The 27199-nt window shown below is 28.8% G+C and overlaps 2 protein-coding genes across 2 annotated transcripts; both read left to right on the top strand.

Annotated features, from left to right (window-relative positions):
- Window positions 1–9102: 9102 nt before the first annotated feature.
- LOC108338129 (glycosyltransferase BC10) lies at window positions 9103–17602 on the top strand. Its single transcript, XM_017574852.2, has 11 exons — window positions 9103–9347; window positions 9822–10296; window positions 12809–12907; window positions 13448–13548; window positions 13637–13708; window positions 13850–13940; window positions 15198–15278; window positions 15913–15975; window positions 16059–16181; window positions 16862–16900; window positions 17017–17602. Exons 2-11 carry the CDS (start codon window positions 9910–9912, stop codon window positions 17143–17145), a joined length of 1185 nt encoding a protein of 394 aa, XP_017430341.1. The 5' UTR covers window positions 9103–9347; window positions 9822–9909; the 3' UTR covers window positions 17146–17602.
- A 5644-nt stretch (window positions 17603–23246) lies between these two features.
- LOC108337523 (uncharacterized) lies at window positions 23247–25439 on the top strand. The gene is made up of 4 exons (XM_017574071.2): window positions 23247–23609; window positions 24136–24232; window positions 24818–24877; window positions 25074–25439. The coding sequence occupies exons 1-4, from the start codon at window positions 23326–23328 to the stop codon at window positions 25158–25160; spliced, it is 528 nt and encodes a 175-aa protein (XP_017429560.1). The 5' UTR covers window positions 23247–23325; the 3' UTR covers window positions 25161–25439.
- The last annotated feature ends 1760 nt before the right edge of the window (window positions 25440–27199 follow it).

Below are 27199 nucleotides of genomic sequence, written 5' to 3'. Positions count from 1 at the left end.
ATTAGCAAATCTAAATTTTCTTTTAATTTGGTTATGTACATTTTCAAAATTTGAGTAAATAAGCTAAATTATGAAATGCAAATTTTAATGACGGTTTAGTTGAATAAAAAGATTTAAAACATATATGTTTTAATTAATAAATTAAGTTTAATGAGTAGTGTACCGTAGATCCGTCTCGTCAATTTGGATGACCAACCATCAACTTGGTGGACCACTCAGGACAACTATTCTTGGTCTATCACATCAGATCGACTACTCTTTGTTTCTCAATAATTTGAATCTTTTTAATTTTTAAAGTTGGTTTCAAAACAACTTTAATCAATTAACATATGTATGATATAATGATTAGCTTTTGGAACATTTACAATCATCAAGATACTAAAAGATGATGAAAGAAAGAGCACACACCAAGTTTTATATTAGTTCAATTATTTAAGAATCTACATCTAGTTTCTAGCGATCATTGCAAGAATTTCACTAAAATATCAGGAGTTAGGATTACAAGATTCGCCTATGTAAAACCTATAATCTAAATATTCAAGAACTTGAAATACAGTTCAAGATTTTCAACCAAGGTAATGCTACACACAATCACCCTAACCTATCACTCACACTATGAAGGAAATATAGAAGAACAACAAACAAAAGATATGAAACAAATACACATGTAAGATGTGCAGATTTTAACATCTCAATCCTAGGCCAAGTAAGAAAACCTTAGAATCAATCCAAGCTTCTTTGAATCTTGATGGAAACTTGAAAAATCATGTTAATCTCTAAAACAACTCTCATATATTTCTTTCTCTTATTTTTTATTTAAAAAATGGTTGTTAAGAATCAAAAGGAAGCTAGTTTTTAAAGAAAAATTTGTATACCGATGATATCGTCTAGCCTATGTAAATGCTTTGAGTTTTTCTCTATTCTATTCAACAAATGTGTTTAGCAAGGTGTTTTCCAATATAAGTTTTTGGAATATCATTGGAGACCTTTTAGCGTGTTTTCCAAAAACATCGTTTGACCCTTTTATCTACCAATACATATTGATAGTTTGTTTGATTATCGCCTAACAATGTATAACATTTGCATTCAATAAGACTCTCATTTACGCATTAATTAGAAAAATCGTTTAGAGGTGCGCCTGTTCATACTTAGGTGGTTTACTAAGACTTTGCTTAAGGTATTTGAGTTTCTCAGAACATTTTCACAAATTACTTATATTTTACCTATGTTGTTATTCTAATGTGATAACACTGTCATATGTTCATTTTGTTTAATATTGTTTGTTAAACTTCAAAACATATGAGAGCTTTTAGAAAGTTCATTGTTATAGACGATCTTGTCTTAACAACATTCAAAACCTTGGATTACCTTTGCTCCTCCTAACGTGAAACCCTTTATAATGATAAAGAGACCATTGGTAAAGAGCGAAGTTTTTGTAGACAGGAATAATGAAGGAAGCAGAGAATGTGATAGTCATGGAATGCATGTCATTATATATTATGATACTAGAGTAAAATGGAGTATATGTGAGAGAGTGCACAAAAGTTTGAAATTTAGGGAGTCAATTCATCTTTTGTTAGCTTAACTTGTCTTTTCTTACTACTTACCAATTCTAATGGTCTTTTCTGGTAACACAAGTGAGAAAGTGCACAAAAGTTTAAGATATAAATAAATATCTCATTCAATTAAGATCTTTGACTTATTTTATCCAAAATGATATTATATGTTGAGGTCACGGTGATTATAAAGATTGAGATTATATCTACTGAGAAAACTATTAGATAAGAATATCATTTTGTGAAAGTTATTAAATGTAAAGTAACACTGAAAAATATACATGAATTTTGTGTAACACTGTAAATATGTACATGCATTTTTTTTCTAAAGAATTCTAAATTAAGTACAAAAGTAATACATATTTACTTCTTTTTTGTGGTAAAATTGAATACCAATACACAAATTTCTAAATTAAACATATTTTTAATATACATTTCAAGATTAAATTAATAATAATTAAATTAATTTTGTAAGTCTTACTCATACTTATAAGCTTGTATGAAATGGATTTTTAACTTATTTTTTTATTCAATAAATTTATGGTTATTTAAGAAGATAGTATATACCTTCCATGTATCATGTCATCATGTCTAAAATAGACCTAAAAATGTTAAGATTTTATTGTTACATTCTTAGGCTACAGGTCAACATGGACATGGATAATATCTATATGGCCGTTTCTTCTAAAATAATATCATTACTAATCCCATTATCCAATAGATATTTTCTAAAATTGTCATAATTTTTTTTATATTCACAAATATTTGTGGATAACAATAAATATTTTTATTGTTAATTTTTAATTTCAATTAAATTATTTCAAAACAATTCTTAAAATATAAACTCAGATTGAAGAGAATTTAAAGTATAATTCAAAAAATTGAATAATAAAATGCAAGTCTTTATAAAAAATAATTTTACATAAGTCGAATCATATACCATATAATTTTTACAAACTTAAAATTTTTAAGAATAATTTCAATTTTATATGACGAAATAAAAAATATAAATATATGAAATTATTTTCTAAACAATTTTTTAATAGTTATTTCTTTTCATAAATAATTTTATTTTTGTTTTTTTTAAGTTTCAAAATAAAATTCATTGACAAAGATAAAAGAGTAACATTATTCATTATTCATTAAACATCATAATACTCCATTAATAAACGGATAATTGAAACACTTATATTCATTATTCATAAATATTTATTTAATATCCATTATACATTTTACCAATACATTTTTTTTGTTATTCCTGTGGATCATGTAACATCTACTATGATCTAGTGATTAAGGCAACTCATATATACACCATGACATGTTGGAACTCGAATTTCAGACAGCTTCTAATTATGGAAGAAACTGAATATTGGATACTGACATTCAGATATTCAATATTATTCAAAGTCACAAAATTGTTTGGGTTGACCTATAGGCAACCTTTTGGTTTGCGCCCTTGGCAACATCACCCTACGTATAGTCAAAACATTTGTTTTGAAAAGTGTCCATTTTGGCTGCTCATTTTTACCAACTAAACTCATTAATTTTTTTCTTCCATGTATTCATCTTCAATGTTTTTTTTTTCTCACCAATACTTCTTAATATCCACGTTTCTCGAACATAAGCCAAGTCTTCTCATCATATCCACATGCAAATTAGATAAAAGATTCTATTTAAAAAACAATATCTAGAATATATATTATAGGTACTATACATGTTACATGTTGTTTGAGAAAAATGTTTTACATCACCTTTATTAAATACATAACAAAATAGATATATAATTTAGTTTAGAGAAAAAAATATAATATTTAAAAATAATTTAAAGAAGAAAACATATTTAACCCACTTAATTTTATTGTTATAAATTTCAAAATATGTAATAAACTATTATTAAAAATGATTTTTTGTGATATATGTTGTTCACATTTTTGGTTTTTATTTTTATGTAAATAGAGAATCACTTATCAATTATTGACTTGAGGGAAAATCCAAAATTTAATCAGAGAAGACTTCTCCTATAGTTTAGGAGTTGTGATATTGAAACACATCAAGTTTATAGTTTGGAAAATGTCTAATATGATGCAAGGATTTCCTTCAATCCAAACCATAAACTCAAATGAGAAGTTTGTCTTCATGGGAGAATAGAGAGATAGTTCTAATTGCGTTGTCGATACTTATCATTTAATCATTGACAGTCGATATCACTTTGACCTCATAGATACTTTTTGTGTACCTAATATCACTAGAAATTTAATTTATTTGTCTAAGTTTGATGTTGTTGGATATTCTTTTATGTTTGGGAATTATTGTTTCAATTTTGTTTAAGCATACTTGTTTGATTATATCTGACACACTTTATGACAGTTTATATAAATTGCACTTGGATAATTTATATATTGAAACTTTTATGACGTTGCATCACAATGTGACACTACAAGTAGTTTAGTGGGTGAACAATCTGTTTACTTATGGCATAAACGTTTGTGACATATTTCCAAAGAAACGATGCAAAGATTAATAAAGAATGAAATCCTTCTGGATTTAGATTTTACTAATATGAATGTGTGTGGATTGTATTAAAGAAAAATAGACAAAAAACACAAAGAAATGAGCCACAAGAAGCACTCAACTTCTTGAAATCATACACATTGACATATGTGGTCCATTTGATGTAAATTCTTTCAATAAAAAGAAGTATTTCATCACCTTTATTGATGATTTTTTGCATTATGGGCATGTCAATCTACTAAATGAGAAATCTCAGTTAGTGAATGCCTTGGAAGTTTATATAACTAAAGTGGAAAGACAATTAGACAAAAAAAGGTAAAAATCGTAAGATTTGATAAATGTGGTGAGTATTATGGAAGATATTATGAAAGTGGACAACACCTTGGTTTGTTTGTTAAGTTTATTGAGAAACATGGTATTTGTGCTTAACATACAATGTTAGACACGCCACAACAAAATGGTGTGTCAAAGAGGTGTTACTGAACTCTGATGGATATGATTATGGGTATGTTAAATAATTCATGTTTACTTGTATCGTTGTGAATGTATGCTTTAAAGACTACCATGTATTTGTAATTTGTTGAACAAGGTTCCAAGTAAAGTTGTTCAAAAGACTCATTTTCAATTATGGACAAGTAGGAAACTTAGTTTGAGATACATGTATGTTTGTTGTCCCACATGTTGTAGAACCACACAAAAATAAAGAAAAGTAAAAAATTAGTGATCTCAAGGTTAACTACGAGTCGATAATAGAACAACTGCAAGAAGTAATATTAAAAAAATATTACAAGGAAAGAAATTTTGCTATTTCAAATGATTACGTGGTTTATCTACAAGAGCCCGAAAATGAATTAAGTATTGATAATGATCTAATTTCACTTTTAGAAGCCACTAATGGTGATAATTTTGATAAGTGGTTATATGAAAGATGAACTTAAATCAATGGAGAATGATGTATGGGAGCTTGTGAAATTTCTAGAAGGATGTAAAAGAGTTTGATGTAAATGGGTCTTTAAGACTAAATATGACTATCATGGCAATATCTAATGTTATACAGTCTGACTTGTAGTCAAAGTTTTTACTTAAAAAATATGGCATTGACTATAAGAAAACATTATTGTCTGTTTTTAAGAAAGATTCCTTTAGAATTATCATGGCATTACTAGCTTATTATGATCTTGAGTTACATCAAATGAATATTAAAATTATCTTTTTGAATGGAGATGTAGAAGAGAATGTATATATGACCAATTGATGGGGTTAACTGAAGAAGGAAATGAACACATGGTGTGTAAATTTAGGAAATCAATATATGAACTTAAGCAGGGATGTCTACAATGGTATCTTAAGTTCAATTATACTATATTGTCGTCTGGATTTAAGGAAAACATTGTTGATCAATGTATATATTCGAAGGTCGGTTAGAACAAATTTATATTTATGATTTTGTATGTTGATGATCTCTTTCTTGAAACTAATGATCTCGGTCTATTAAGTGAGACGAAGAGGTTTCTCTCTAATAATTTTGAAATGAAAAATATAGGTAGGGCATACTATATGATAGAAATAGAAATATAACGTGATAAATACAAGGATTGTTAGGTTTATCTTATAAAGCATATATTAAGGAAGTTTTAGAGAGATTCAGAATGGATAAATGCTCAACATCTCCCATTTCGATACAAAAAGGAGACAAATTTAGTCTCATGCAATGTCCAAAGAATGATTTAGAATGAAAAAAGATGGAAGATAATCCTTATGCATCTATTGTTGGGAGTTTAATGTATGGTCAAAATGTACGAGGTCAAATATTAGCTTTGTAGTTGGCATGCATGGTAGATACCAAAGTAATTTAGGTTTTGATCATTGGAAAGCTGTAAAAAAAGTTTTAAGATACCTACAATGAACAAAAAATAACATGCTTACTTATAGGAGATTTGATCACCTTGAGGTGATTGGTTATACTGATTCAGACTTTGTAGGTTGTATGGATACAAGAAAGACTAAATTTGGTTGTCTTTTAGGTGAATGAGCGATTTCATGGAAAAATGTGAAGCAGTCCGTCATTGTTGTATCCACCATGGTTGTTGAATTTGTGACATGCTTTGAGGACATAACTCAGGCTAATTGGTTTGTAAAAATTTATTTCAAGAGTTGGTGTAGTCGACTGTTTTGTTAAGCCGATGAAAATTTATTGTGATAATTCTGCAACAATCTTGTTTTTTAAGAATGACAAGTATCCAAAGGTGTTAATCATATGTAATTGAAATACTTTGCCACTAAAGAAGAAGTTTAGAAATGTAGAATGTTAAATAAACATATTAGCCCTGATCTTATGATTGTTGATCCTTTAACAAAATGGTTACTGCCAAAATTGTTTGTTGGTCATGTAAAGAATATGGGCATTAGTTGAGTTAAATAGTCTAGATAGTTGTCTACGGTTGTACTAGAAGTGGTTAGAATACTTGTATACCAAGAGTGGTAAAACTCGGATTAATCGTATTGACTAGGTGAACCAAGAGTGATGTTAATACTCGTTGTAAGCCTGAAGAGGTAAAACTTGTGTAATCTTCTTGAAGATTAGTGGAACTCTTTAAAAGTTCTTAAAAGGAGAACTGAACATCGCTCATGTTGAGTGAACTAGTATAAAATTTTTGCTTTATTGCTTTGCTCTTTAAAATTTTTTCCATATACGCCCTTTATAAAAACCAACGTCTAAACATCTTATTTAAATCATATACCTCTTACAAATCCTTTAGACACTACTTTGTGAAAGAGGTTTAAAAATATTATTCACCCTCTAGTGTTTTCGTGTAATTTGAATAATAACTTGTTATATCGATTCAGTACAACGAAAAATCTCTTAATCTTATGAACATCAATGTTTGAAAAGATAATATAAAACAAAAAATTAAGTAAGTCTAAGTGAGTTGTTGTGTGCTTTGTTCATCCAAGCATGTTAAATTTATAAATAAGAAGAAAGTGAATAATAATAAATAGTAAAAGATACTATTAAAAAGGATTAGAATATCTTTTTTTTCTCAATTATTTATTAATATTCTTTATTGATGATAAAAAAAAGAGAATTTTTAAAATAAAGAGTACTTAAAAGTGTATACTAAATTAACTATGTGTAATGTAGGATGAAGTTATTTGTGTTATAATTACTTTACAAATAAACATATAAACACATATGAATATATCTTATTTAATTAGTTTATTAGTGCAAAATATTTTTTTTATATAATTGTTTAGACTAAATTGTGTCAATCTTGAGATAAAAGAAAAAAAGTAAGGGAAGTAAAAAAGAATTTGTTTTTACGTCAATTAAGACATTACGTTAATATTTTTACCAGGTTATAGTAATAGTAAGAAGTAAGAAAAAGGTCCACTAATACATTTGTTTTATATTATATACTAATAATAATGAAAAATAAAACAACAATGTATTTGGAAGGAAAGTAATATTCAACATAACAAGGTAATTAACATTTATAGGTTAAAAATGGTATGTGTTGGTTGAAAATATATTACAAAACATAACAAGGTAATTAATATTTAATAGATTAAAAATGTATGTGTTGGTTGAAAATATATTAGTAAACACAAAAGTTAGTACACACATACCATATAAAAAAAAATAAGAAAAGGAGTTCCCAATAATGGTAACTTGAAAAAATAAATTCAGTAAATTCCCATATGTTAATATAATAAAATATATTACTAAACACAAAAGTTAGTACACACATACCATATAAAAAAAAAAGATAAGAAGTTCCCAATAATGGTAACTTGAAAAATAAATTCAGTAAATTCCCATATGTTAATATAATAATTTGCCTCTGTTATATTACCTATCATTCTTCCATTCTTATAAATTCAATTGAACACATGTCATGCCAATTTATTTCACAATTAAATATCTGAAAGAGACAACGAAGAAATTTTTCTGTATTTGTTATCCAATCTCGTGTGTTTTTAAATGTAGTAACTTTTCTTGGACAATTTAGTGTTCGGAAATTTTATTTTTTTAATTTAAACTAATACATACAAAAATGATGAAAAGTCTATCGAGTTTTTTCTTCCAAATACAGTTATTTTCTTTAGTTTTTTTTAGATCTTGCCATTTTTTTCTTCTTTCAAATCTGTATACAATTTATCAACAGTTTCTTTTCAACAAGTTTTGCTTCAAATTGAAAAGTCTTTTCAGTTCAGCGCTTTCAAATTCATGTATTTTTTTAGAATTTTTTTTTTGTTTGGAAATAATTTTATAACTTTTCAATAAAAATGCGTTATGCCCTTTTATTTTTATGTTAGATGTTTAAAATGAATTGTGAATATTTGTTCACAAAAATTAGTCAGTCTATTTAATAATTAAAATTGAGTTTAGACCAAAATTCTATCAAAATCCACATCACACACACCCTAACTTTAATGGAAAATAATATTATAATTAAATGATAGAGGTTTCCAAGAAACTTTCATTAATCATAATTGAATAAGTGTGATATTGGATTTTAAATATATATATTGGGTCTACTTGGTCAACTTACTAATCCTCCAACTCAGCATATCTTGAATCCTTCAACCATCATGGTAGGCTACTACTATAGAGTTGGAATAAATTTTTTTTTTTTTAAAAAGTTAATAAATATTTTTATTACGTATCTAATACTGATAATATTCATATATTGTTTTTTTTTAATTTTATACTTTTTAATATTTATGTATTTAAATTGAATTTTATACAATATTAAAGAGGAGAAAAGTGGGAAGGGTGAATAATGATGAATATACATACATGAAATGAATGCGTAGAGTACTAGAGAGAAGTGTGTGACATGACAAATTGAAGTGCGAGACAGCCATTGGCGGAGAAAGAACTTAACACCCTTACACTTACACCCACGTGGTGTTATGTTTTTTATGTCTACTACAGGTGCATTTCATTCATTAATTAAAATTAATTAATCCAAATGATGAATTAACCTGATAATTAATTAATGATATTATTTAACAGCACCGGAATCATCGCTCTCCACTTGGCTGGCTACACAAATCTGAATGTACCTCTAACCAATCTCCTCTCTTATTTCCTTTGAACAATCTGTATCTGTCCCTGTCTCCATCGTCGTTTCGTGTTTCTACACTCCCATCCTCCTGTTTTCGTTTTTCTTCCTTTTTTTTTTCATTTAATTTATTATCGTTCTTCTTCGTTTATCTGCTTCGCGCTTCCTTCAGATTTGTTCTCCCCTCAGATCCCTGTCTTTATCACAGGTATTCATTCTTTCCTTTGTTCCTTCGTTCTTTCACATATTTCACTCTGCTTTGCAATGTTATTTGAATCAGTCAATTTAAGATCTGAAATCTTCAATCCTCTCTCCCTGTGTCTCGCTCGCTCATTACGTATACAGATAATTTATTTTGTTTTTTATTTTCGTTTCATTTTTTTGGTGTTTGACTCGAATTATTTATGTTAGGTTTCGTACTTCATAACGCGACGCTGTTGTGTTCTGTTTGTGGATCTTGTTGATTTATGCGTCGTTTAGGTTGAAATTTATGGTTTAATGTTGTGTTTGTGTCATGATTAGGTAGAGGATAAGATCTGGAGTGTGTTTTTTCTTTTTCTTTTTTATACGAATTGTGAAAGGCGGGTGAAAAGAAACTAGAAATGTTGATTGATATACAGGTGTGTAATTTTGGTAATTGAATTGTTTTTTTTTTTTGCTTTGTGTTTTTGGTAATTGGCAGTGAGACGGCGTTGTTGAGTTTGAACAGATGAAGTAATGTTGATGGATGGTGGATGTATGGGGAAGCTGGTGAGGTGCCTTGAACTTAGATGAAGAAGGAACGTGCATGGCCGCAATTCATAAGGAATCTTTTGATCATGGTTGGATCAAGAAGCCGGCCACAGTTGAGGAGGCCTACTTGGATTATTGTTCTTGTTTCCATAGTGTGTGTGTTTCTCGTTGCTGCCTACGTGTATCCGCCGCGGAGCCCGTCTTCCTGCTCCCTCTTCTCCTCCAGTGGTTGTGGTGGCAGTATTATCGATCTACCGCCTGCGGCTCAGTCGCGTCAATTGACTGATGCGGAGGTTGAGTCTCGGGTTGTTATTAACGAGATTCTCAACTATTATCCTGTGATAACCAAGAAACCTAAAGTAGCTTTTTTGTTTTTGACTCCGAGTTCGTTGCCGTTCGAGAGGCTCTGGCACATGTTCTTTAAGGTTTGAAATTCCTCCTCCTAAGGCCATGAACTTTGCTCTTGTGCCTTATTTTGTATGTACCGTATTGATGCTATGTCTAGTAAGTTTTTCAATTTTCCGTGTTTTGTTTGTAGTTTTATCCAACAACTTGTATGTTTGCGTTGTTTTAGTTGGCATTAGTTTGAGAATGGGAGCATAAGTGATCTGCAGAAAGAACAATATACTATAGGTCCTTTTTGCCTTTACTATATTCAATATATACGTACTGATGAGACGAACACACTCTAAAGATTAGACGAGATTTATTGGTGGGATATACTGGTTTGCTTGGTGCAAAACAGACAATTCACGACCCCTATTCTGCAGTCTGATTCATTGTGAGCAGATAATCTGCTGGCAAATTGTGGAGATGAATGGTGGATTGAATCTGGATATATTTTCTTTATCCGTGGACGAAAATACATTTGGATTAAGATGGAAAAGTATGAAGGAATGATCAATTTCTGTTAATAAATAAGTTGTAAAGTTGAAGGACCCTTTGCCTGAAAAGCTTTGGCAAAGTCAGCTACAGTGCATGACAAAGGAACAAGACTTTGTGCCTATTTATGATACTCTTATCTATGTGGACATGGAGTTAAGTTTTTCTCACTTTTTATTTAATTCGTGAATCATAATGCTTTGTGAAATTTTCTCTTCTAGCATGTTGGATATCTTTGAATTTCACTCTAGTTGTTTGTGAAATTTTCAGTTCTTGCATGTTAGATAATCGATATTTAGTTGGTTTTATAGAATAGCTTTAAAATTATAGCTTCGTAGTATGACCTATATCATTGCATAAGCTTGGTGATTTCTTATAGAACTAGACCAGAAATTAGTTATTAACAAAGAAAACAAGTTAGAGTATTCTCCTTTGACATTGGATCACTGGATTCCCTAGGTATATTTCTCCCATTGTAGACCTTGGTAATTGGGGTTGGTTTTTGACCACATCCTCACCTTTTCCTCAAGATGAAGTGTTAGGTGAAAGCTCGGAAGCAACTAATTCTTGTGGATCCATACAATCATGTAGCTCCAGCCAATTGATGCAATGCATCTTTGTCAATAGGAGTAGGTTCTTGTTAGGAATGTAAAGTGTGTTGTAAGTCCCATATTGGTTAAAAATGGATAATATATAAGTGGAAATACATATAAACCTACTGCCTTAAGGTTTTGGGTAAAAAGTGATGTTTTGATTTCTTTTATAGGTTTGTTCAGGACGCTGGTATTAAATCTCCTTATTGTCTCTGCCACAAATGGTATTATAACAGTTGATGGTTTGTCTTGGTGATTGACTTGGATGAATAATATCAAATAAATCAAAAATCCTAAAGTTTGAGGATTTCTCATATCAAAAGTCTTCTCTTTTAGGAAAGTGTGTCCCTATTCAAAACAACCATACAAAGAAAGGGTTACCACTAAAGTAAACATTGGGTAAAAATAAGTTAGATGAATAATATTGGTTTAAGGTTTTGGGTTGAAAGAGGGTGATTGTTAAAAATTTAAGGTCAGTTGAAAGTCTCACATTAGGTAAAAATAAGTCAGATGAATAATATTGGTTTAAGGTTTTGGGTTGAAAGTGATGTCTTGGTCTCTTATATGAGTTTGTTTTGTTCATGACTCATTAGTGTTGAATCTACCTGGGTCTCCCTTCAAAGAACCCTTAGTTGTCTAGGATGTCTGAAACATGAATACCCATTGTCGCTAAATGCTACAGTCATGGAGTGTAGAGGCTGATTATCCTGTAGTAGCTATTGTGTTTTTCTTGGTAAATCTTAATCTCATGGAGTATAGTGGCTGAACTATGTACTTGGGACAACATGTGAATTGGCATGGCTTTATTAATTACTTCAGCAAGTAAAGTTAGAATATTTCAAGACGAATTTGATTTAACCGGCCCACTTTTCATATTGCTTCCAATTGAACCAATCCAGTTTTCCATTATAGATCAAATCAAATGCAGATTGATTGTCACTTCATTTTTTGGAAGATTGTATATGTATGTATGTATGTAACATGCTTTGTGCATTTGATTTGTATGCTAGCATTTGATTTGTATGCTATAGCTAGCAGGGTTGTTGGATGTAGCACATGCCTAAATTAGTTTTAGAACACATCCATATTAAGATATAATTAATATTTATATGATGTTACGGCACCGGCACTCGTTAATACAAACCCCCAGCAGTTCGTAGTTAAGTATTATACTCGCACCAAACCTAGTAGTATTGAATCTAGGCAGGAAATTTAGGGAGCTTCTAGCATGAGTTTTGATTTTACTTTCCATCTACTTTTTCTATTTATGCCTTTCGTTTAACAATAGAAATTTGAGCATTGTTCTATATGTGCTCCAAATAAGGTTAGAATACCAGGACATTTTAGAAAAATATCAATGTATGTTTCTCATCTTGGAATCTGGATAAGTATCAGTTCAATTCCTTTTCCTTTGAATATGTTGCTTCCATTATATTTGAATTATACTCGTTGCCAAATGCAGGGCCATGAGGGCAAATTCTCTGTTTATGTACATGCATCAAAGGACAAGCCAACACATGTCAGCCCCTATTTTGTTGGACGAGACATTCACAGTGCACCGGTATGGTGTATACCACATGATTTGAATATATAATTTACCAGCACTCGATATGATAGTTTGAAGTTTCAATTCCAACATAATTTTAGGATGATTGAAACTGCGAACACTATAAGCAATTTGATGTTTGCTTTTTAATAAAAAGTTAATAATTGATTGGAATTGGAGAGTATCATCATACAAATCTCTCAGTCTGTTTATTTTGTTCCTCTCTGTTTTTCTTTTTGCTGTAACAAAACTGCTCTTTTGTCTCTCAACTAAGCAGTGAGAACTAGCATTCATATGAGCACTTTTATTTTCTATATGTACACAAAAGAATATATTTATTCTCCTGATAAACAGTTCATGGATCCGACTCTTCAAATGGTAGTATGGTAGAATCGTTAATTGAAGGCAGAACTTTAGTAACGTTGTGAACACCAGAAAAAATAATCACGAAAACTTTCTTCTAATGTTATGATTCTCTGGTGTTTAACATGCATCCAATTTTCTTTGGTCGAGCCATTTGTTTCTTTATGCCAACTTGTTTTCACTTTCTTGCAGGTAGGCTGGGGAAAAATTTCTATGGTTGAGGCTGAAAGAAGACTTTTGGCAAATGCACTGTTAGACCCTGATAATCAACATTTTGTATTGTTGTCTGAAAGGTCTTTTGTTATCTAATTCTTTTTTTTTTCTGCAAGTCATACTTTGTGGAATTGAATCTAATCAACTGCACACTCATTTGTGCTTCAGTTGTATACCTGTACGTCGCTTTGATTTTGTGTACAACTACTTATTATTAACAAATGTCAGCTTTATTGACAGGTAAGAAAATATAAGACTTTCTACGAATTAGTTGATGAAATTCTAACTTTTTGCTTTGAGTAAATATTCTATACTACGGAATTTGTGGATGGTAATTCGGACTAATCTGTGTCTATTTTCTCCTTCACCTTTTGGATAAAGCTATGTGGATCCTGGTCCTCATGGAAATGGCAGGTATATAGAATATATGTTGCCCGAAGTGGAAAAGAAAGATTTCCGAAAGGGTTCCCAGGTATGATTTATATTGAAAAAATTGAGCATCATTCAGTTGAAGTGTTTCCTTAATGTTATCTTCCCTTTTTCTATTTGTTTTGAAAGGAACTTGGGTATTATGGGATATCCATGTCTTATATTGAGTATTATGAGATACTCGGTGGAGTAGTATTTAAGTGTTTATTTCTCCTCCTTTAACAACTAGCTTTTTAGGTTGCTTATGCAACTAGTATCAAAGATGGTTGTTGGTGTCTTAGAAAGGGTTACCTATGGGGTCTCTGACTGGTGAAGTGATGTTTGGTTTCACGTTAAATTAAGTCAAATGTAGATCCATGATCCAACTCCTAGTTGGACCTACTGTGAATAGTTTCGATTTTACACATCCAAAATGTGGATTTGTGCTTCAAACGCCAAGTCAAGCCTTCACAAAGATTAATGAGGAAATCAATTGAAGTGTGGTAGTTTGACCTATCAATGTGTCGACTATCAATAGTGGTGTTTCATTTGGAACTTGGGTATTATATTTTGCCTAAGTCTCATATTGAGTAAAATGCGTGTGATACGGAGTATTTAAGTGGTTGTTTCCGTTAATGTTTGGTTGCTTATAAGTTCCCTTGGCATTGTATGGCTAATCTGGTTGGAAAGAAGCTTTTTTTCCTACTTTCGTCACATGTTTCTCCCCTTATTGGTCATTTTACGCCCTACTTTATCCATATCCACAGATTATTGCAACAATGGAAATATCATTGATTTCATTTATGTATTTTTTTTCCTCTTTATAGTGAGAGTGATGTCACTGAGGAGTTCATGTACGTACTATTTTGCCGTCCTTTCCTTTATCAGGCAATCCTTCCTTATGTGCATATATTAAACAAGAATAACAATAGCTTATTTCTTTCACTATTTCATTAATTGTATAAAATATATTACCTTGGGGTTGTTGGACAATATAACTGTCTTCCGGTCATTTTAAGTTGTCAATCTTCATACTTAGTTTGTGGAAGAAGTTGTTGACATGCATTGAAAGTTATCATAATAGTAACAAGTTTTGGAAAATGCAGTTAAAGTTATATGCAGGGTCTTCATACCTGGCAGAAGTTTTTGACATCACAGTACACTTTCTTTTGTCATTCATGTGTAGTCTAAAATGCCTTTCCATTCATAATTGTAAAAAATTGCATGAAAAATGTTTTTTATATTACAAATTTAGAATTAGGAAACCATTTAAAACTTTTCTGTCATGCAACTGACTTGGATCTTGTGGTTTCTCATGCAGTGGTTCTCAATGAAGCGGCAGCATGCTATAATAGTTATGGCAGACAGTCTCTATTTTACAAAATTCAAGCACCATTGCAGGGTACTATGTTTTTAAGAACCTCTTGTGTTTATTTGTTTGCTAAGTGGGTGGATTGTCTGATCCATTTGGTATTATTCCTATGATCCTATCATCTTTGTTAAGAATGTTAGTGTAGGTAAATGTGCTTATGATTTCTGAACAATAGCCCACTGTTATTTTCAATTTTTTTGTCCACTGTTTTTAAGAAATAATTTAAAAAAAAATTATTAAGAAAGAAATCCCCTGGATTAGCATTTTGCTGCATTAAGTTTTGCTGGAAGATTATAAAGATTTCCTGGACATAGTAATCAGTAGCCTGTTAATATTTAATATCTAGATATTAACTATACTGATTCTTCGCTCCGTGCCTTCTTTTCGTTATTTTATTTATCCTCATATATTTAAATACAGTTTTTCGTTTTCTATTAAGAAATGCCATTTGTTGAAGTAAGATGCCGGTGATAATTTCTTATTAAGATATGTTGTCAGTGGTATTCTTGCTGCAGCATGTATGAATGGTTTTTTTAAACTAAATGCTTCTCTTGATAAATTGATTGATAATCGGACATTTAATTTAATTTTATTCATGTTGAACTAAGTCACTTACATTTTTGGCTTCAATGACAAAATACTGTTCGTGTTTGAAACTTCCCAGCCAAATATGGAGGGCAACCGCAATTGCTACGCTGATGAGCATTACCTGCCAACCTTCTTTACTGTCAGTATACCAATCTGTTCTATTTTATATTATGATAATAGGAATCTCTTTTCTCCCAACTGACTGGCTCCGTGGGTACTTAGATGCTTGATCCAGGTGGAATCGCAAATTGGTCAGTAACATATGTTGATTGGTCTGAAGGAAAATGGCATCCGAGGTCATTCAGAGCTCGGGATGTTACTTATCAAGTCATGAAAAACATAGCAGTATGTGACAGATTTTACTCATTCCCTTCAGATGTGTTTGCTTTGTTAATTTGAATCTTCGAGAATATTTTTGCTTTCTACTTTTTATTTATTTATTTCTCCGTGAGTGTCATTGTTAGGTTCAGTTTTTTGGGTATGTCTGTCTAGGATTTCAATTATGCATAGTAAAGGTTCGAACGAGTTAATAAACGGGTTCCGGCTAAGCTATTCAGTTTCAACCCGTAAATATTTATGGGTATGGATTTGTTATTGTGCATTCATATCGAGAAGTGACAATTGGGTGTTTACACTGTTGGGTTGTCCAAAAAGTGCAACTCTAATAACTTTGAAGAGTTATGGAGAAACAGAAAAGGAAAACGAAATGGAAGATTTACTTACGTGAATTCCTTGTTCCGGGATTCTCACTTGTGTTAAATAGGTTGTATATAATTATATGATTTACTCAACATAATTTTCTAGGGGACTTAAGTAGGAAGAGTTATGTGGCCGATAATTTTCGTTATAGGTTGTTACTTGTAATTTCATTGATCTTAATGAAGTTCCTTTTCATTTCCCTCACGACCCTTTTCATAATTTTTTGTTTGCACACCTAGTTAGTTTCAGTTTCTTTTTACTTCGCGTGGTTCTTGAACAGTATTTATCTTGAATTTTACTTAATGACATGATTTCATTCACTGCAGTACATTGATGAAAGTCCACATTTTACTAGTGATGCAAAGGTATAAATCTCCTTCATCTAATTTAGGTTCAGAACTCGTTCACGCAGTGTGACATTGCTTCTGCTTCTTTAGAAGAAATGAATTATTATTAATTTCCAATTTCATGCGTCATGCAGAGAACAGTGGTGATTACACCGTGCGTATTGAACGGCTCAAAGCGATCATGTTATCTATTTGCCCGGAAATTTTTCCCAGAAACTCAGGAAAGATTGATCCAGCTCTACTCTAATTCTACAATATTCTAAAGTATTTATATTTATCATCATTCTTTGGTGAATCAACACCATGTGATCCCAGCCTCACCGTCTTGCACATAGTGAATTGTTTTTGAGAAAATCCCTAAGACAACTGGAAATTTTTCTTAGGAAGACAAGAAGCTGATTTGGTTAAAATTTGCTTTTCTCTGGGGCTGGACGGAACTGCGGAGCTTGTCTGGTTGGATAATTTGCTGTTCCTATTGTACTTTTTTTAAAGTATTAAAAACATCATAGATTTCTCTTACGGATAAGTTTTGGTATCCTTGATAGAGACTAGAGAGGGAGGGCTAAGGTTTGGGTTTTGATTCGGACTCTGGAAGCTAACTGTCACCTATGACTGTTATTGCATCTACAAATTTTCTGCAGTCATGCATTAAATGTTACCTCATGAATGGTTTAGCAGTTATGCGCAGAATTTTGGAAGAATTCTGTTTTATTTTAGAAATTGGCAATGTCTGCTCTGTGACAATTTTTTTTGCTTAAAATTTAGTTTGATCATTAGTATTTGACAAGTTTAATACATGTGCAGACTAGTTTGGCCTGAAAGCAAAAATGGAGATGAATGCACTTAATCTATGCAAAATAAAAGAGAACAAAACACTGCCAATGTCTTAATTTATAACTTAATGGTCAGGCATGTAAAGGAGATTTACGAACTTCACACTTGACTAGTAAGAAAATGAGTACTGTTCACACATTCAATTGGTCACTTTGCACTTTCACTCTTGATTGGACCGTGGGTGCATATATCACAACAAATTTAGTTTTACAAGCTTTATATTTTGAGTATGATTTTAAGAATACATTAATTTAATTTGATTTGAAATATCAATTTGCAATGAACCAACAATTAATTTCCTCCATTTAACAATGAATCAATGATACAAATTCAGATTTCAACATGCAACTACAATTTTGTCCATAATTTGTAATCTCAACAACCAAATCATTCTCTAATATGCAATTCATCATTTGACAATAGTTTTGATGATATAATCAGGGAAATGTGCATATGATTGATTATCTTTAATCAAAATCAAATAACCAAAACTTTAAAAAATTCTTATTTGAACATGCAAATAAAAAGTTGATGTTTTTATGAAGAAGCATTCATAATCAATTATTTCTGAAACTCAAAACTGACAAAGACAACATTCAGAATCACATATTCAACACATTTTCTCAAATAAACACATTCACCAAATTATATGATCAAGCCATGAGTGTGACTTGAGTGAACCCTAATGTGAGAGTAAAAATTTAGAAAAAGTGAATGAATAGAATTTCTGTACTTACTTGATTTTGCTGAGAATGAAAAAGTGACGAAGAATGAGGGTTTGAAGATTGTGTGAATAAAAGGTTAGATGTTCTGCAGGTTTACAGAGAGCGTTGAGAGTGAGTGGGGTGAGTTTAAATTTTAAAGTTTAAAAACTGCGGAGGGTGTTTCATCATGTAAAATATACTTTTTCTCTTGTTAAAGTAATCCTATCCTTTTTTAACTCTACACATTTTTAACAAAAGTTTTAAAACTTTGTTTCTTATTTATAGTTTAAGAACTATTTAATTTAATTTAAAAATCTAATATTATTTAATATATTTTCATATTTTAATAATTATTAAAATATAATTTGTATTATTATAATAGTTATATTAAAAAAATTTAAAAAAAAAAATTAAAATAAAAGTAATAATAATAATAATAAAAAACAAAAATAATAAAAATAATAATAATATAAAATCTCATTAAATATATATAAATATATTAAATTATATTAAAATATTAAATTAATAAAATAAGATTTCAAAATTTTTAGATTTCTTAATTATTATTATTATTATTTTTATTTTTTAATATTACTATTATAATAATATAAATTATATTTTAATAGTTATTTGAATATAATATATATTAAATAATATTATATTTTTAAATAAAATAAAATAATTAATAAATTATAAATAAAAAACAAATTTTTAAAAATTTTGTTTCGAATTGAAAATCCAAAAACATAATTGAAAATCCAATATCTGCTGACCTTTTTAAAATTTTATTTTCTATTTAAAATTTAATAATAATTTAATTTAATATTTTAATATGATTTAATATATTTATATATTAAATTAGATTTTAATATTATTATTTTTGTTTTTCTATTTTTATTTTATTACTTTTATTTTAATTATTTTAATTTTAGTTTTTGTAATATAATTATTATAATATAATACAAATTATATTTTAATAATTATTAAAATATGAAAAAGTATTAAATATTATTATATTTTTAAATTAAATTAAATAGTTATTAAATTATAAATAAAAGACAAAGTTTTAAAAAATTTGTTAATAGGATGTACAGTTAAGTTAAAGGAGTGTAGGATTACTTGAAATAGAAAGAGAAAAAGGAAAAAAATGTTTACTAAGATTAAATTTTTTTTTTTAAAAAGTTGAAGGTGTACAGTAAAATGTTGGAAATGCAGATGAAACACCCTTATAAGCTTTTGAGAGATTTTTGAAAACTAACTCTGGTTGAGGTTTTAACACTTTCATCAAACATCGTCCGTGCACTATCTTCCATTACTTCAATTTTCATTTTGCTGCACTCTCTGGTTCAAGGAAGCTGTTCTCGTGTGTTGCCTGGAAGTGCTTCCATCAAGATGTGTAAAAGTATCTATTACAACCCTTTGAAAGTAATTTCAAAGTCAGATTAATAATAAATTTAAAATTATTCTTTTCCGATACTCAATTTTGTGAACTTAAAACTACTTTTCCGTTGGACAACCCTGCAGTTACTGTAAAAGTCAATTTTCCACTTTTCATCGTCACAGTCCATCTTACTCACAATTTAATTTCTTTTCTTTAATTTTAATTGTCTGTGTTTAAAAAAATTGTTCACTTTTATTTGTTTTCTTTTTTTATTTTTTAATAATGTTATTCTTTTAATTATACTATTGAATTTAATAATATAAAAATTTACTATATTATTGGACAGAAAATTATAAACGGTTGAGCATTAAAGAGAAATTTTTAGAAAAATATAATAGATAAATAATTTAAAATTATATTATTAAAAAAATATATATTTGTTGAGAAAATCTACAACGGTTACAAAGGAATAAAATCTATTCACACTTAAATGTCTGTTGTATAAACAACCAGTTTTAGTACACAATGAAAATATTTAAAACATTAATTCATGATTAAAATCAATGATATAATAGTATCTTATAAATGACTCAAACTTTTTATATATTTGTTGTCTTTGTACTCAAATACAATTATTTTAATTAATACATATGTGTTTCAGTATATAGATGATTAGGATCGAGAAACACATCTTTCAGTTATCACATCTTCTGACTTCTAAATCACTTGTTCTCACTTTTTCAAGTCTCAATCGAGAGATAGGTACCTGCTAAAGGCACTTTGACACTTAAGTCAGATTTTAATTAATGAACTTAATTCACAATTAGATGTCAGAACACAATTACATATGTAAACTTATTCGATACCCAAGTCAGATTTTAATTAATGAACTTAATTCAAAATTAAGTATCAAAACACAATTACATATGTAAAATTATTAAACAGTGTTTTTAGAAGAATAATATGGAGAAATATGATTATAATGTAATAATAATTGTAAAATTAAACTATAGTTATTTATTATTAATTAAAAATAATTATTTTTCTTTGTCTTGCAAAATTAGGTATTTGTTTATTTTCAAGATAACATTGAAAATTAACTTATATAAATGTCAATAAAAGGTGGTTATTGAATCATTTAATTGATTTGTAAACTAATTTAACTATTAAGGACTTTAAAATGACTTAATTTTGAAATTTTTAACTGATAATTATAATCTACTTGTCTTAATGTCCAATTTGTAATTTATTTAATTTGTAATTTTTAATTTTATTTATTATATTTGAATATATTTCTTATTATTTTAAATTTTATAAACACAGGTGATCATTATCTATTTTAAATATTTGTTGGATTATTTTTTTACTTTTTTATGCAATTACAAATATGATATATATATATATATATATATATATATATATATATATATATATATATATATATAAAATAATAAATATTCAATTACAAATGAAAATTATACATAATAAAAAAATTTAAAAAATTAATAAATCACTAATTTAAATTAAGAAATAAAAAAAATTATATTAAATTTGATTAAGAGTCATTTTACTTAATTAAATAAATTTTGATTAAAAAAATATATACAACATTTAAATATATAAATAAAATCATTAAATATTTTAATAATAATTTAGTAAAAGATGTATGTATGTCTTTTACACCAAATATGTTTCAAACAATATTTATATTTGACTAACCACTTAATATGTAATGTGAGTATTTTTTTATGAATGTAATGTAATTAATGTTTAAAATTATGAAAGTGGTGTAATTTTTAAAAAAGATTGAGACTTAAAATAAGTTGTGTCAATACAACACAATTTATAATAAAAAGTCATCCCAATTACATATAATTTCATTTAAACTGAATTGAAATCATGTCATTTATACACAACTTTTGATATAAGGAGTAAAGTTGTTACATAATGTTACGACTTTATAGTCTTTTTTTTGACTCCAATGTTTAAAAAATTAATACGATTTCTTTCTAACCTTCTTTGTAACGACAATTTCTTAGTAACGACAATGTAATGAGTTATTGTATTTTGACACAAACTTTTATACTAACAAAATTTTTGAAAACTAATTTTTAATTTATGTTTTTGAAAAGTAATTTTTAATTTATACTTTTATGGTTGATTTGTACATAATTAACTTAAATATGGAGATTATTGATGCAGTGAAAAACACTCTTGATGATCTTAATATATAAAATCACAAATAACAAAAACAATTGAGTTACTTAGAAACCAAAGTTTAAGTTGCCTCTTATGGAAGAGGATTTTCATTTCAAGATCAAAGTTGTCAGTTTATTTTCTCATTTTAAATCAAACAAGATAATAAGTGTGATGAATGATTATAAGATTTGATATTTTTCATTCATGATTATGATATTTGTCACATATGAAACTCTTAAAATTTATTTGATACAAATAAACTATAATAATTAAGGATGATAAAAAAATCTCAACCTACAAATATTTATCAATAAAATCTGTAATAGATAATTGGTATATGTGAAGATTTATAAATATCTATCAATAAAATATGAAATAGATAAGTGGTACATGTGAATATTTATTATCTACGGATTCCATTAGTAGATATTTTAATACCTGATTATAAATGAATCGGGTGCGTATCCATGCCCATACCTGCGAAAATTTACTATTCACAAAAAGTAAAAATAAAAATTTAATTTATATTTTATTAAATTAAATTTAATTAAAATTAAAATTAATTTATATTTTATAAGATTAAATTTAATAAAAATTAAATTTTAATTTATATTTAATTTATTTTATATTATATTTTATATATTTTTTGTAATTTTATTTATGAAAAAAAATTATAAAAATTGTGTCAAAATACAGTGACTACAATGTATTGCCATTATAAAAAACTTGTGTTAGTGTTAAACGACTTTTACATAGACTAAACAATTTTAGTTTTATAAAAATAAATAAATAATAAAATTGATTGCACTTAAACAAAATTGTTTTACTCCTTGTATCGTACATAATTTACATGACTTCAATTTCATTTAACTAGAATCACAAATACTTTGCACTACTTCTCTGTTTATAACTGTTCTTAAAACAAAGTTTACTGTATTTATTAAATTAGATTAAGTTTTTTTATGTCAATAATAATAATAATAATAATAATAATAATAATAATAATAGTAATAATAATAATAAACTCACTTAATATTTTCAAGAGCTTGAATAAAATAAAAATTATGATTATAAAGATAATTTAGTTAAAAGAAGTCATGTTTTGTAATAATAATAGATTGTAAAATTTAGGAAATAATTTGATAAAAAGAAATTATAGTAATTTGTAAAGAAAGCTTTTGAGTAGTGAAAAGTGAATGAGGGAAGATTGTGGTAGCTAAGGCTCCTATAAAATCCCTTTCAAAGACAGGTAACGACTGCTTCACTTATCATAGGAAACTAACCCTTGCTTTTTCTTCCTTCTTGTCTTCTCTCACAACTCCACAATGCCACCAGCCAAACGCAAACCCGCCCAACAGGCGCCGGCTGCGGCGGCTTCGCTGAGAGTCACTCGTGCGGCAGCCAAGCGCTCCGCCTTGGCCATCTCCGACCCTCCGCTCGAAGAGAAGAAAGCCAAGAAGGCCAAGAAGGCAAAGGCAAAGACAAGCAGTGGCGGTAGGAAGAAGAAGAACGAGAAAGAAGAAAGTGCTTCGGTCAAAGCAGATAAAGAGGAAGAAATAGAAGAAGATGTAGAAGGGGCTTCCAGCAAGACTATCTTTGTTGAGCACTGGTTCGTCCCTTTCTCCCTCTTCTCTTTTCGGTTCATGGGTAAAATAAAAATGCTTCTTTTTGTATTTTGTGGCTGTATGTGCTTTTATTTATGTGTATTATTTGAAATAACTTAATCAAAATTTTGTTTTTTAGGAAAAGGTTTTTTATGTTTTACAAAATATCAACTTACTTAATAGTTTTTTTGGGGTTAAAGGAAAGACATAAGAGGAAAATATGAGTTAGTTGTTTCCCTTAGTTGAATAACTTCTTTAAATGTTTTCAGAAATTGTTGCTGTTATGATTGTATTATTTGGTCTGAAAATGTTCATATGATATGTTATTTGTTGCATTTTCTCTTCAATATCATTTTATGTATTTATTGGTGAAGACTTGTGGGTTGTCGATGGTTATTTGTTTTTGTTGATGTTACTTGATTCATTTGCTGAGGTCAAAGATCTTGCCTTTTGTTTGTGTGTGTGCGTTGGTGATGTTGTTATGGATACTTTCTATATAATGTGTTGTTTGTTGTTATTTGTTATTTTTAGTAAGCAATGTAACCAGTTCAAGATGAGGGCCAATCTGGTGAAAGAACGTCTGGAGGGAGCGGATTGTGGAGTCAATGTGATACTGAACCCTGAAAAGGTATATATACTATGATAGTTGTTGGTAATGCTTTTGTTTTATCAAGTTTTGGAAGTGTTTTAAGTCATTGATCTATTATATTTATTTATTTATTTTAACTTTTAGTTCAAAATATGTGGTGTTTTATTCAATAGTCTTTCTTTCTACGCACTAATCAAGTGTAACTTTGTTTAGGCAAGGTTTTCAAAATATGTGTTAGTTTTTGTTCTGATCCTTGATGTTGGGAAAACTTGTAGACACCAGCAGCTTATGCAGCTGCAATCGTGAAAACCCCATTGACTGTGATTTTGTGAATGAAATTGTGGTCATGAACTGTTTTTGGAAACCTCAATTAAGCAAAACGGACTATTGTTCTTTGTGTATACTATATATACTGTTTAGGGTTGTTTCAATACTGAGTTAGAAAATGCACTATTGTTTTGTGTAGATACAGTTCTGGGTCATTGTTAAGACTTCTGAGTTCTGAACAAACAATAATTACTGAGTTTCATATGATATTTTATTTTAGTAATCTTTCTTCTCTAAGTTCGGTTATAGACAATTTGATCTGATTATTTCTTCTCTCGTTTTTTATTCAATGAAAAGCCAAGAAGAGGTTGCTTTGAAATACGGCAAGAAGGTGGCAAGAAGTTCATCAGTCTCTTGGTAATAATGAACTATATTTGGAATCAGTGTGCTGAATTGTTAATTATCTGAGTTGAATTGAAGTTATTCTGATATAAAACTGTTCAACTGAAGATGTATTTCTTCTGCTGGAGATGATTTTAAAAAGGAAAACAGAACTCCAATTTTGTTGTCATCTGAAACATGCAGAGTGGTTTACAACTATATTTTGTTTCAGGACATGAAGCGACCATTTAAACCAATGAGGGATCTAGACATGGACAAGGTCATTTCGGATATCATTGATGAGATATCAAACACTTAGTTAACTTTAGTTGTTTCGTATGTTCTATGTTTTGGCTTGACTTGAAGTGAAGCTAGATAAATTGTTCTAATGTTAGAATTTCTACAATGGAAACCTGTTCATAATTTGTTAACCAGTTGTATGTGGTTGCTAGTTTGACACAGTTTGAGAGAGAGACAGTCTTTTTGGATATGTTGTTGACTGTCTCAAATGAGTATCGATAGGTTTGGTTTTGTAATTTGGACTAGATTCAGGTTTCATTTGTGTTTGAGATTAAATTTACAAGATATGTTATCAAAACTCTTTGTATGTTTTTCTATTATGGTTTGAGTTGTTTTAGATGCTCTTGTTTGTAACATCTAAATCCATAATAGTGTTGGAAGGTTAAGCAATAGTATGATCTTCCTCTGTCAGTGTTCTGTCACCTCTATGTTTTTTGTGAAACAAATTGGGATATGAATTTTCCTTCATTTTCTCATAAGTCTTTGTTTTCTCTATATTTTATTCTTTCAGTCATTCTTAGTATTTCTGTTTGTTTAATCTTATTTAACATGGTGTCTTAATTTTGCATATATTGGGGGTGCCATTTTTTTTAATGCATGACACAGATTCCTCCAAATTCTTCATTTTTTGTTATTTTTTTCAAACCCTTAGTTAAAATTTAGATTATTTTTGTGCCGATTTAAAACTTTGCTTTGATTTTGAAACTAAAATATTTAGTTAAATATGGAAATATGTGACGAAAATTTGATAGAAAGAAGGAACATAGTAGTAAGAGAAAATGACGTTACCAAAAGAATGAAATATGTTAAATAAAACTGAATAATCTTGACTTTGAAAATGTACGTTGTTTTCTAGTTTGTTTCTAAAAAAGTAAAAATTGAAAACTGAGCTTAAAATAACAGCTATCTTTTCGTACTTTGGTGATATATATTTTTAAAGAAATTGAAAGGTATTATTCTCATTTAAAATTAGGTTTAAATGTTTACTTCGTTCTTGTTAGTAGGTGAATTTCTATTTAATACTCGGTTTTAAATATGAAGACATTGGGTCCCTATGTTATGAAAAGTGTATGAATAGTAACGATCTTAAGTTCATGTTAATGTGGTCGTACTTTTTCTCTTCTCTCTTTTGTTGTCCAGCTTTTTTTATCTCTTTTTCAGCTTTTTCTTTGAGGATTTGTTGAACTTGTTCTTTCTTTGTGGACCTTATTCATATATTTTTCATAACATAGGGATCCAATGTCTTTCATAACATAGGGATCTAATGTCTTCATTTTTAAAACCGGGTACTAAACAGAAATTCAGTTCTTAACATTTTTCTATCTCTTGTTCAGCTTTTTCTTTGAGGATTTGTTGAACTTGTTCTTTCTTTGTGGACCTTATTCATATATTTTTCATAACATAGGGATCCAATGTCTTCATTTCTAAAATCGGATACTAAACAAAAATTCAATTCTTAGCATGGGGACGAAATAAGTATTTAAGCCTTAAAATTATTGTAAACATGATATTTAATTATGTGTATTTATATATTTTTTAATTATAAATATAATGTCATATGTTAGAATTAAGAGATGGACTAAACCTTATGTATATGAAATTTGGTAGACATGATCAAATAAATAAGAATATGAAAGGTGCATATAAGTTTACAAACTTTGATTCTAAAGAAAATATATAATATGACTAATTTCAATAAATGAGTCTTAATCATATATATATATATATATATATATATATATATATATATATATATATATATATATATATATATATAAACATTGGTGTGGTTGGAGGCAAAGGGATGTGAAAAAATTGGTGTGGTTGGAGGCAAAGGCAAAGTGTCATGTATTACTGATAACTAATTGGTGATGATGGTTCAGTTTGTGTTGCCTTTTCATGAGTCGGCTCAAAACTTTTCCCTATCATTGAAGTCAGAAATAGCAGCATTTCATCCAATAGGCCATTGCAACCACAATTGCTATCATTTTTGCAATGAGTGTGTTGTTTTTTCAAAGGGTTCTTTTATTCTTCAAAAATTGGTTTAAATTTAGTTTG

The sequence above is a fragment of the Vigna angularis genome, chromosome 7, assembly GCF_016808095.1.
Source record: "Vigna angularis cultivar LongXiaoDou No.4 chromosome 7, ASM1680809v1, whole genome shotgun sequence".
NCBI classification, from domain to species: Eukaryota; Viridiplantae; Streptophyta; class Magnoliopsida; order Fabales; family Fabaceae; genus Vigna; species Vigna angularis.
Note: the sequence above shows the minus strand (reverse complement) of the source record. Positions and strands in the feature narration are given on the sequence as shown.